The 12,165-nt window shown below is 43.9% G+C and overlaps 1 protein-coding gene across 2 annotated transcripts in view; it reads left to right on the top strand.

Moving 5' to 3' along the window:
* The window catches only part of SCRN1 (secernin 1), a 67,394-nt gene that overhangs the window by 48,002 nt on the left and 7,227 nt on the right, over window positions 1-12,165 (top strand). For both annotated transcript variants that reach the window (XM_019535412.1, XM_019535419.1), the window contains exons 5-6: window positions 3,359-3,553; window positions 8,268-8,433. In XM_019535412.1, coding sequence (XP_019390957.1) covers window positions 3,359-3,553; window positions 8,268-8,433 — 361 coding nt within the window. The remainder of the gene's footprint in view (window positions 1-3,358; window positions 3,554-8,267; window positions 8,434-12,165) is intronic.

Raw genomic sequence — 12,165 nt, 5'->3', positions numbered from 1 at the left:
CTGACTTCCTGCCCTTTGGGCAGGGGGCTGGACTCGATGATCTCCCGAGGTCCCTTCCAGCCCTAATGTCTATGAAATCTATGAAATTCTACAACCATTGGTTCCTTTTTTGAAGTATTGCAGCCTAGCTAGCCATTCTGTAGTCTGTACTTATTCATGTGATCTATTCCATCCTTAGATCAAGACTTTTAACTTGTCCTCTTTGAATTTAACTCAACTTTGGATCACTCTTTTTGGTTTCCCAAGGTAATATCTGAATCTTAATCCTGTCATCCAGAGTGTCTGCAACTCTACTGAGCTTAATCAATGGATTTGCTAACTAAGTGCTTAGTCCCATCCTCAAACCCATAACAGATCCCTGGAGAATCCTATTTAATACCTCCTCCCATTTAGAAATTAGGCTGTTGATGATTACACTTGAGCACTATATCTAACCAGTTGGCTATTTACCTTGCAGTACTTCTGTCTACAGTGTATATCCTTAGCCTCAGAATGAGAATTATGTTGATATCCTTAAGCTGAGGATATTGCATCTACTGCTATCTTACTATCCATGAAGACTTGTACTTCGTTATAGGAGGAAATCAGGTTAATCAAATAAGACTTGGTTTTGGCAAATCCGTGTTGACTGTTTCTAATTACCATGTTCTACTCTGGTGCTTAGAAACAGATTACATGATGACCTGCTCCATAATCTTTTGAGTACTGAAGTGAGACTGACCAGTCTGTAATTTCCTAGATCCTCCCATGGCTTTGCAATTTTGTCAGCTAATTCTTTACCTATTGAGGATGAATTTCATCTAGCCTTGCTGACTTAACATCCAGCTTGTCTAGTGAATGTTTTGATTATAAAGATAGGAAATAGTGTTCTGTTACTGTTCCTCCTCTGACATAAAAAAAAATCATCACTGACTAGTAATTCTGTCATTTTGACTCAGAGAGGAGCGGGGAGAGAGGAAAAAAAACAAATTAAATGAGTTCTTGATGTAATATTTAGAGGGCTGTTACAAAGCATTTCACTTAATTTGATATTAACACTAATATGTGCCAGTTGGTCAGATAAAGAAAATTGTTTGGCTTTCTTATTTAAAAAAAAAGGGGGAACAAACAAAATACCCCAAACCCCTAAAAGTGATAAGCTAAGCAATGATAAATGCCCTTCAGTGGTACAAGTATGGAAGTGTGAACCAGTGAAGCAGAAAAAGGTATTTCAGCCTGCAACTGACCCTTTGTTTCAGCAATGGGTTTTCAGGCAGTAATCGACTTTTAGAACTTTTTTAATGCAGGTCTTTAATTTTTAAATTCATGGCCCATTAGGAAAGCAAATCCGTTTTTTATAAAAATAAGTATGGAAGACAATATATTAAAATATTTAATAGCATTTATTAAATACCATTTACTCTGCCTTAAAAAATAGTCTATGCCATGTTTCAAATGTACTTTAAGAGTTTATAACCATATTTCTAACTCTCCTTTCATTACAGCTGCAATGCATTTACTGTTTGCAGCAGCAATTGGCAATGATGCTATCTGAGGTCAGAATATGGATATAAATATTTTAGTCGGATTTAAAAAAAATGAAAAAACAAGTCTTACAAAATATCCTTATTTATGGCTTTTATTTGGGCTTTGAACTATTTCTTAATGTTTATTGAATCTTGTATAAAAAATCTTGTTTAAGCGTAAGTTGTCATGTTAAATGCTTTTTAATTTTTCTGTAAGGGAAAGAGTATAATTGGATAGTTGTATGATGTTTCTAAATACTAAAACAGTTTAAACCTGGTTTTTTTTGTGTGAGGGAGGGTTTGTTTTCGGCTTTTAATTTAACTGGAAAGTGGACCTTATAGAACAGGTTGGAAAAATGGGCAGAATGAAATAGGATGCAGTTCAACAGAGATAAATGCAGAGTGCTGCACCTGGGCAAAATGAACCACCAACACACTTACAGGCTGGGGGACGACCTTCTCAGCAGCACAGCAACAGAAAGGGATCTTGGAGTCACAGCTGATGCCAAGATGAACATGAGTCATCAATATGATGAAGTGATCAACAAGGCTAACCACATGTTATCATGCATTAGCAGATGCATGATGTACAGGTCCGTGAAGGTGATGCTTCCCCTCTATGCAGCACAGGTCAGGCAGCAGTTGGAGTACTGCATCCAGTTTTGGGTGCCACACTTCAAGAGGGATGCAGAGAATCTTGAGACGGTTCAGAGGAGGCCACTTGTATGGTCAGAGGCCTGCAGGGAAGACTCTACAAAGAGGGACTGCAGGACCTAGATCTCTTCAGCCTTTGCAAGAGAAGGCTGAGAGGTGATCTTGTGGTTACCTACAAATTCATTGGGGGAGGGCAGCAGGGAATATGGGGGAGGGCAGCAGGAGATGCTGGCTTTACTAGGGCACCCCGTGGAGTAACTAGGAACAATGGCCACAAATTGACGAAGAGCTGATTTAGGTTGGACGTTAGAAAGAACTTCTTCACAATAAGTGTTGCCAGAATCTGGAATGGGCTTCCAAGGGAGGTGGTGCTTTTCCTACATTGGGGGTCTTCAAGAAGAGACTGGGCAAACACCCAGCGCTCTTTCCTGCCCAGGGCAGGGGGTCAGACTTGATGACCTACTGAGGTCCCTTCCAACCCTAACATCTATGAACTCAAGCCTTTGTTTTTACTTGTGTTTCAAATGTATTCCCCTCCCCCCCTTTCCAATTAGCAAAATCAAAATTATCTTTTATAACGGATTTAATTCCAAATAAATTTCTCAGTTTCTGCAGTGGGAAGTTCTGCAGCAAATGTGTGTAATGGTGTGGTTGAATATGTATTAGAAGTTTCTTTTCTAGTAAAAAAATCTCTTTGGGAAAATTCTGGGCTGAAGCAGGACTGTTACGTATTTTGGGAAATTAGTCACATTTTGAGCTTGTTAATAAAGTCTCTGGACAAAACGGCAAGATGGTCTCTTCTGGAAGCCTTTGAAAATGAAATGTTGATAATGTACTTTCTGGCAATATGTGGGCCTGATTCTCCCCTGCTTTGGCTCTTGAGTTGTCTTTCCCAGAGTGCAGAGATGCTAGCATTTGATACTTTCTGCCCACAAAGTGGTGGGGTTTTTTTGTTTCTTTGTTTTTTGTTTCCTTTTCCTTTTTCTTTTTCCCTAAAGCTAGTAATGTATTACAAAGCATACTGAAGAGTCAGGTTCTGCAATTGCCTGCTATCAGTTAAGCCCTCTGCTTTTAATGTGGCATCTGTCCAGAAAAACGAGTGGTTTCATTTGTTTCCTAAATACAAGTAGTTTACCCCTGCAAATCCTTTCCAGCTACACTGTATTAATGCTGTATTGTTATGTTCCTCTTTTCCATAGAGGGAGTGAAGTGTATTTGTAATCAGCTTTCATTAACCACAAGGATTGATGCTGAGCATCCTGAACTTAGGAGTTATGCAGAGAGTCGAGGATGGTGGAACGGAGATGCAGAATTTGATTTTGCCAAAGTGTTCTCTGTGGCAGAGGACCACGTAAAATGCTGCGCAGGCAAGGAGAGCCTAGATAACCAAGATGGTAAGTGTCAGTGATCCCTTTCTTTGCATGTGGTCCTTGCTGTTTGATTTCTGTTTTTCTCAATCAGACCTTTCATAGTTGTGTACATGTAGGGGAGTGCCTTTGCTCTGTTCCATAAATCATGTAAACATAATCAATAGCTGATTGGTAATCAAGAGATAATTGCACCTAGTTTCATTACAGATATATTAACAAAACCCACACAGGCCTTAACCCCTACTTTGCTTAAATTTTAGAATCACAAACTTCTGTTTAAATGCTTTATGCCACTCTATCCTGGTGCGTACACCCTTTGCATGTTTTATAAATGACTGTTGTTTGCAACCCAGCCCCTGCCAGAGGCTGCACTTCCCAGTGCTCAGCAGATATTGTGAAGGGAATGTACAGGCAAAAGCAGGAGCTAAGACCCTAGGGGTGCTGCCTCTACTACAGCACACAGAATAAACTAGATGTGGCAGGCAGCAGGGTCCTGGGGATGCCTCTTTTGCTGCCATGGCTGGAGCGTACTGCCAGCTTCCGGAGCCACCATGGGCCATGTCCATGGGCCAAATCCAACCTGTGGAAAAAACAAACAAACTGGGCTATAAATGGTTGACCTCTGTTTTAATGCATAGAAAAAAGTAAAAGCAAGATCATGCCTGCCATCTCCTAACTCAAAAACCTAACTTACCTTAAAATGTGTCAGGTCTTGTCTTGTCTATGAGGATATTAACATCCCAGTAAGGCATTTGAGAGGGGGGAGAGAAACACTTGCTTGTTGTTTGTGGAACCAACCTATAGCTGAAAATTGTTGAAATAAATGCATCTTCAGGTACAACTGAAGAATGATTACATGCAGAGTAGAGCTTTGACAGCATTTCAGCTGGCATAAAGGGGTTTGCAGTTCAGTCCAGAGCTTGCTAATCAAGATAGCTAGATCTGGCCCAAACTCCTTGGCTAGAGATAGATATTCAAAAAGCCAGAGCCTGAATTGATTCAGTCATTGCAGGTTAGTCTAACCTGCCTAGATTGAACTAATTTGCAAGCCAACAGACATTCCCTCTGGACTGAGGAATGCCTTCAGTGGCTCAGGCCAGGAGCTGGGCAGGCGCTAGAGCAGCCCTTGGCTGCAGGAAAGCCACGCTAGGAGGGCATGGCCAGCCACAGCAGTAACCTGGAGTGAACTGGCCAGAGAGGGGGTTTAATTCCGCCTCCCTGTTCCAGACCCGAGCCAGGGTCTGCCTGGTGCTTCCCCCTCACTGCCACAGTGGTGGGGGCGGGGGCATGGCCAAACACGGTCAGCATGGACCCCTAAGGCAGAGGGGGCACAGAGGGGGTTTATTCCCCCTCCAGCCCCTCTGCCCCTAGGGAACTGCTGCCAGGTTCTGCCAGTCTAAACTGCCACCACCACTGATCGCTCCCTCCATGGGGCAAGCAGTGGAATAAGGCCCGTCCCTGCCCCCTCTGCCAGATGCCAGAGGGAGGGGGAAATAATCCCCCTCACTGCCCCTTCACCTAAAGGGCGCTGCTGGCCAGCCTCTGGCCATGCCCCCACACCTGCCACTGGAGTGGCGAGGGGGGAGCACCCGTAACGGGAGCAACATCCCCTCTCATGGCTTCCTGGAGTGCAAGCCTCTTCCTGGTGGGGGGTTACACTGCAGGCAGGGGTGGGATGGAGTAGGGCAGGCAGATCTGCCACAGACTGCATGGGACGAGCAGCAGCACCAGGGCTCAGAGGGCACTATAGCCTCCCAAGTGCTCCACTAGTGCCACTCATCCCATGCAGTCTGTGGCTGCTCGGCTTGCCTGGCTCCCACTCCCATCTGCAGTGCTGCTCCCTTCTGGGAAGAGGCTTGCACTCCCTGGACATTGACAGGCTGCTGCCCCCATCAGGGTTGTTCCTCCCTCGCTGCTCCAGTGGCCGGAGTGGGGGTATGGTTAGAGGCTGGCCAGCAGGCACGCTTCAGAAAGGGCGCAGGGAGGGGGGTTCTTTCCCCCTCCCTCTGGTGTCTGGCAGAGGGGGCTTATCCCACTACTTGCTCCACGCAGTGAGTGATGGGCAGTGGTGGTCAGGGCGGGCAGAACCTGGCTGTGGTTCCCCAGGGGCAGGATGGGGAATAAACCCCCTCCCTGCCTCTGCCTCAGGCGGCCATACTGGCCGGCATCTTGTTGTTCCCCTGGCCCTGCCACTGCAGCAGCCAGGGGGGAGTGCCAGGCAGACCCTGGCCAGTTCACTCAATACTACTCATGGGGCTGGCCATGCCCCCCCGCTGCTCGAGCAGCTAGAGGAGAAATATCTGGAGGGTCTGTGCTGGAAATGGAAATTAGAGAATACTTTTAACTGCACCAAAATGTTAGGGGAAAAAAATTGTGGTGCTCTGTAACGGCATCATATTTCTCTACAGTCTTACAACTGTAGATATCTCCATGTAATAACTTGCGGTTTAAGTTGGATATGACTTTTTTTTCTCCTTCTTAAATTACAAGGGGGGGGTGAGCCTTAGCTTGGTTTAAGACTGCTTGCACTTTACAGGGCATTCACTTCATGCTCTTTTTGTAACTACTGTTTCATTGAGTTCATTTGTCTAGGATGGTTAAAATAAGGAAATCCCTTGAGCAGGGGGTTGACCTAGATGACCTCCTGAAGGTCCTTTCCAACCTACTTCCCCCCCTTCCCCCACCCCTGTGATTCAAAACCCTCATATGGGTGAGGGGCCTAGATAGTGAGTATCTGGTTCCCCAGATCTGGTTCTCCCCTAGCCACTCAGTTGTCGGGAACAAAAATTGTGGCAGGTGGCCTTCCCAACCACCATTTTGTTGTCAGTGCATGTCCTAGGTATGTGTACAGTTGTCTACATATGAATGGCTATGTACCCAGAAATAAAATTCCTACTTGCCTGCCATCTCCTGTAAGTGCCAAAAATGCAATATAGATGACCAGATGCTTAAATACCAAAACTGGACTAGAGATTACCCCAGACCATTTGAAAACAAATGGAACACCACTCACTATTATTCCTACTCTGTCCATTGTAAGATGGATGCATGTTAGGGGGTAACAGACAGCAGAGAAAGTCAACTGTATCCTGAATAGAGGTGCACTGATACGTTGGTTCATATTGTATTGGCACCCATAAAAAGCAAAATTGACATTATCAGCTATCAGTTTTTTTTAGCTGATGTGGCTGATGATGTTGCTGATTTAAATGGGGCATGCATGTTGCACAGCTTGGCAGCTTGGAAAGCAGCATCCGGCTGATAAGTTTGCGGAGGGAAAAGGGGCAGGGGGAGAGAAGGGGTATGTGTGGAGAGGGGGAGTTAATTGAGGCCTCAGCAGTGAGGGAGGCTTGGACTTGGGGCAGGGGGACAGTTGCGGGGGGCAGTTATGGCAAATTCTGGGGTGGCCACAGCCCACCCTGTAGCCCCCCTCCCAGTGCCGCCACCGCCTAACCTGCATGCAGCCCCGGCCCATATCAACAATCGGATTGGTATCGGCTGATATGGCTTGTTAATAATTGGCCAAAAAAATATTGGTGCGCACCTAATCCTGAAAGGTGAGGCAGGCTGAGTAACACAAGGCTCTTGAATGCCAAGTATTACATGTGTGTAGGATTTCCTCTGAAAGGGAAGTCTCAGACCTTGAAGTTTGTGCTAACAGTTCTCTAGGGTTTCTTTTAGTCTTTCCAAATCCAGATATGTCCTCCTTTGTATTAGGGATTCTGGTCATGTTTTCTAAAAGGCATCTGCTACATGAGGTACATGGACTGCCACTCTAAGGCTGGGCGCCTGTTCCAGCCCTATTGGGGGAGAGTATTTTGACATGTGGAGCACCATGTGAAGAAGGCTGCTCTTTTCTCCATGCAGTTTTGCTAGTGACTGATGGAAAATGTTTAAAAATGGAAGCCAGGAATCCCTTCCTCTATTAGGGTAGCATCCCTCTTCCTGGACCTCAGCGTTGGGCTCCCTCCTATTTCTTCTTCTGTCCTGGGTCCTTTCCCTCTTTGCTGCCCACTGTCCCGACCAATCCCCAATGTGAAGGTGCTTGGCCTGTGGCCTGATGATTGGGTTGTGATGTGGGAGATCAGTGCTCAAATCCTGTTGGGAGTGTTGAATCTGGAAGCTGGATTCTCTGGGCTTCTCTTGTCTTTGGTAAGTGTTTTAACTACTTTGCTATTGGGCACATGGTTAGAAGCTTAGAAGCTTGCATAGACACCAAGAAGTTACTAGGTGTGGTTCTTGACTGACTGTAATTTGAGTTTATGTGCACTTCTGTGTGTCCGTGATGAAGCTGAATCTCAGCAAAGCATAAATGGAGCTAGATGTCTTCTGGCTAGCATTTAAGTTTTTCCTCATCATGCACAGTAGGCACAAACATAGTGTTGTAGGGTGAAAACATACCCATATGAGCCACTTAGCCATGTACATGTGATTCAACCTGTTCTACAAGATGAAATAGTGTAACTGGGCAACTAAGGGCCAAAAAACTGCATTTTATTGGCCCTTATAAAAATAGAATCCTTTTCTGAGCGTAAGCTAGCCGAGCAAATTTATTTGACTGCTATATTTCAGGGTTCTTCACTTTGATACAAGCTGCTAATAAGTGGAATGCCACATGCATTGTTTTTATAACAGTGTTTGCATGAGGTATTTGCATTTACAAAGCTACTGAAGTAAAAAAAAATTCCTTTGGGTCAGACCATAGTGCACCATGTATGCGTGTGTGTCTTTCATGCAGGAGGTATTGCTGCACAAACAATGATGGACATTCTACGTGACAAAGCTCATGGTGTCTGCGTGGACTCTGAAGCTTTCCTTACTACGGCTAGCATGGTGTCTGTGTTACCTCACAACCACAGTTCTCCATGTATTCATTTCTTCACGGGCACGCCAGACCCTTCAAGGTAAGTTAGGGTATGTGGGGCTGTTTCTGGTCAAAGATGGGGTGTAAGCACTACAAGTGAGGTTCTGGCTAAGTCTTTGTGTACCAAAAGCTACTAAAGCAAGTGTGGTGGCAGATCTAACTTGGATAACTTGCGGCTGGTCTTGCGTTACTGAACAAAAAAGGAAGAGGGTGTATATCTCCTTTCTCCTTTCTCGTATCTTCCTGCACATGCTCTCAGTCTGTGCTGTGTACCCAAGTAAATGAGGTTGGATGACAGCAGAACTGAGAACCTCCTCCAGCATTAATTGGCCTACCTGGTTTTATGGAGCACGCACATGCACTCTTTCTTCTTTGAAGGAAGGATTAAATGGCATCACTAACATGTGCCCTGTGGTAGGAGCTAGAATGGATAAGGACTGCATGGAGAAATTCTTCTGGAAAGCCATATAACAATGATGGTCCATGCATCTTTAAGCAGCCTGTCCCTACATTCTCCAGAGACAGGAAGGAGGAGTGGCCAGAGGACTTCATATCTGGGATGCAGAACACCTTGTTGGGAGTAGTAGAGAGGCTGTCATAACTGTATTTCAGGGTTGCTTCAGTCTCCAGCCAAATGCAGGGTCGAGGTGGCATAAACAAATTTAAGGGGGCATTATGTTTGTCTCCTAGTGGACTGTTTTCTGTTCTCTGCCTCCTGAGAACCATAGGGCAGAATTGGTGCTCTCCCATTTAACGGTGAAGCGGAATTCTCCACGTTGTAGGAACCACTTTGGCCTGTGCAGGGAATTCTCCATTGCTTTTAGCACGCTAAAAAGTGGGAAGGGAGGAGGCAGGTTTGTCAAAAGGATTCTGGGGCAAGAGATGGGATAGCTTCACTGTGCCTGATCTAATGCAACTAAAGCAAGTCTTTTGTTCCAGCCTGTAGGTCTTAACTGCAAAGGGTGAGAGCTGCCACGGTCCATTATGTCCAAGTACAGCTCAGATAATGTAGAAATAGGGTGATCAAGTGTTTTTGCTAGAAGCATACATTAAACCACTTCAGTTAAAAAAACAAGATGTATAATGTACAGCCTAAATACACAGTGCAACTGGGATATTGGTTGGGTTTTACCTCCTTTTATGAAGGGGTTCAATATGAGGAGGAGTCCAAATGTAACTTCATAAATTTAAGATGCTGCAGGTTGGCACATCCCTGTGGCTTATAACTTAGTAGAACTGAAGATGAAGATAGGTTGTTGCTCCACTAAAATACATCCCTTTCAGAGCTGGAGATGTAGATTTGGTGTTTATTTTTGAGTGTGCTGGAAATTATTTCCCATTAGAGTTTTAGCAGAGGGCCTGGAAAAAAAAATTGCTGCATTGTCTCGCATACATCATACATTTGGGATGTGAATTTTAAGCAAAGGGATATGGTAATCTTCCTTCAGGGAGAGAGGGAGTAATGCTGCAAGTGCTGCATGGGATGTTCCCTAACTGATGGCTTTCCACAGAAGATTTTGCCCTTGTACCCAGGGCTTGGCTCAGCTCAGCTCTGCTGTATTTTAAAGCCAATAGCTTTCAGCTAACTTGGCAGGTGCTGCTGGCTAGGATTGGATCCTCAGGTGACCTGGCAGAGGCTACTGGCTGCCCACCCAGATCAGCTCAAAAAGCAGAAGGGTTGGGCAATTTGACTCAATCAGTAGCATCTGTGGTATCCTGCAGCTACGGGGTTAACAGAGCAGCTTGCTTCCTCCTCCCCCACCCTTGCAGCTGCCTGCTTCTTTTACTTTAAATCCTGGGGCAATACTGTATTTACCAGCGTTTTCAAGGAAAGATCTTTCTTTTTCTTCATTTTGCCTTTCAAAAACCAAGTGCATATTATACTTTGGGGGGAGGGGAGGGGGGCAGGTTGTATGTGAGACTGCAATCTAACTAATGCAGGTAACTTGCAGTTCAGTACTTAACATCTACAAGTCATTTGCTCAATAGACTTTGTTAGATGATTTACAAGGGCGACTTAATGGGTGGTATGCCCCACCTATCATCTTCCTGTACACCTTTTGAATTCTGTTTTCAAGATATGGATTTTTGTTGATGTTCTTAACTCTCTGAATACAGTGGAAATAGGAATTTCAGTAAACACCCACTATATGTGGAAAATGAAAACCGTTTGGCTAATCTTGGTAAAATGATCAATAGCTTTTCTATTAGCATTCCATATAATCTTCTTATTCTTGAAATACCACAGCAGGGATGATTTAACTTGTTCAGAGTTCTGGCTTTTGTAATTTCGAAAAGGAATTTGCAATGGAGGCGAGTTACCCTTGTAATGTGACATCCTCAGTATATAAAAGGCATCAGCAGAAAATAGTAAACAATTTAAGTGCACTCTAATTTCTTAAGGAAGATTATTTTAGTTTTGAAAAGGAGAGTAATTCTTTCCTTGCAACATTATAAAATCATGGCTGCACAAGCACTTATGGAAGCTTAGTGATGTCCTAGCCATTGTTCTGGGCTTTTGTTTCCAGTGCTGTTGTCAGAGTAGACAAGGTTCTTTGAGTAAATCAGATACCTTCTATTAGACCAACTAAAATAGTTGGAAAAATTCCATCTTTGCAAGCTTTTAGGTACAAACATGCTTCTTCATGCAGAGGGAGCATCTGCAGTTGTTTTGTGCTCTCCTGGAGGGGATAGAAGCTAGTATGCAAGAATGCAGGTCAGTGAAAACGTAAATGTGTGGCAGTGAGCGTCAGAGGGAGTGAGAGACAATGGGTTAGAGACAGGTGGGGAGGAGGGGAAAGGAAATGGTGACCTGGTGACGGAATATTGGTAAGTTGTAGAAAGGCTTCCTGGGGGTATCAGATGGCAGACAGGTTGTAACATGCCATAAATCTGATGTCTATATTTAATCCATGATTTTTTGTATCCAGTAGATGGATGAAGTGAAGTTTGTAGGCTCACCTGCAAAAGGTGTTTTGTAAATTCCCTTTGAGGATTAGAACTGAGAGGTTGGAGAGAGAGTGGTTATCTTATCAGAGTAGAAATTTGAGGTTTAGAAAAAAGGGTTTCTTCCTTAAATCATGGAAGTGAACAAAATTGGAAGTTCTCTTCCCCAAAACTAAATTAAGATGGTTCTCTTTGTGTCAGTTCAAAGAACCTGCCATTTCTTAATTTCCAGAGATGGTTTCCTAATGCCTTGTTTACAAAAACCCTATTTTTATTACTTTTTAAGTGTTTTGTTTGTGGGATTTTCCTTCCCCTCCTTTTTAGCTTTTACGGAGATGCTGACCCAGCATTTAGTGTTAAGGACAGAGTGAAAGGATGCAGTTCAAATCTAATTCTTTAGAATATGTAAAATATCACTTTCTCCCTTCTTTATCTAATCATTTTATGGTGTTAGGGGAAAAGATCATATTAGAATATGAAAAATTATACAATCACAGCTGTTTTAGAACAACTGTGTAACCCACCATTACAATTTTCTTCTGGATCTATGTTCCTATTGAATGCAATCTGGGTCCACTTCCTAAAATTGCAAGCTACCATATAATAGATGATGAAACCACAAGGGTCCTCAAGAATTTCTACTCCCACCCTCTCCTGCAGTAAACTCAAAATTGCTACATACAGTTCTTGCAAAATATTGCGGTTCGTTTCTTTTGGAGGCTCGCAAATAATAATTCTCAGGCACACACTATTAGCAGCACAAAAGGTGTATTTGCAAATAGGGTCGGAGCAGAGTCAGAGGACTTCAGATTACTCCGCCCACTGA

This window comes from Crocodylus porosus, unplaced genomic scaffold (genome assembly GCF_001723895.1).
Source record: "Crocodylus porosus isolate Cpor-Errol unplaced genomic scaffold, CroPor_comp1, whole genome shotgun sequence".
NCBI lineage: Eukaryota > Metazoa > Chordata > Crocodylia > Crocodylidae > Crocodylus > Crocodylus porosus.
Note: the sequence above shows the minus strand (reverse complement) of the source record. Positions and strands in the feature narration are given on the sequence as shown.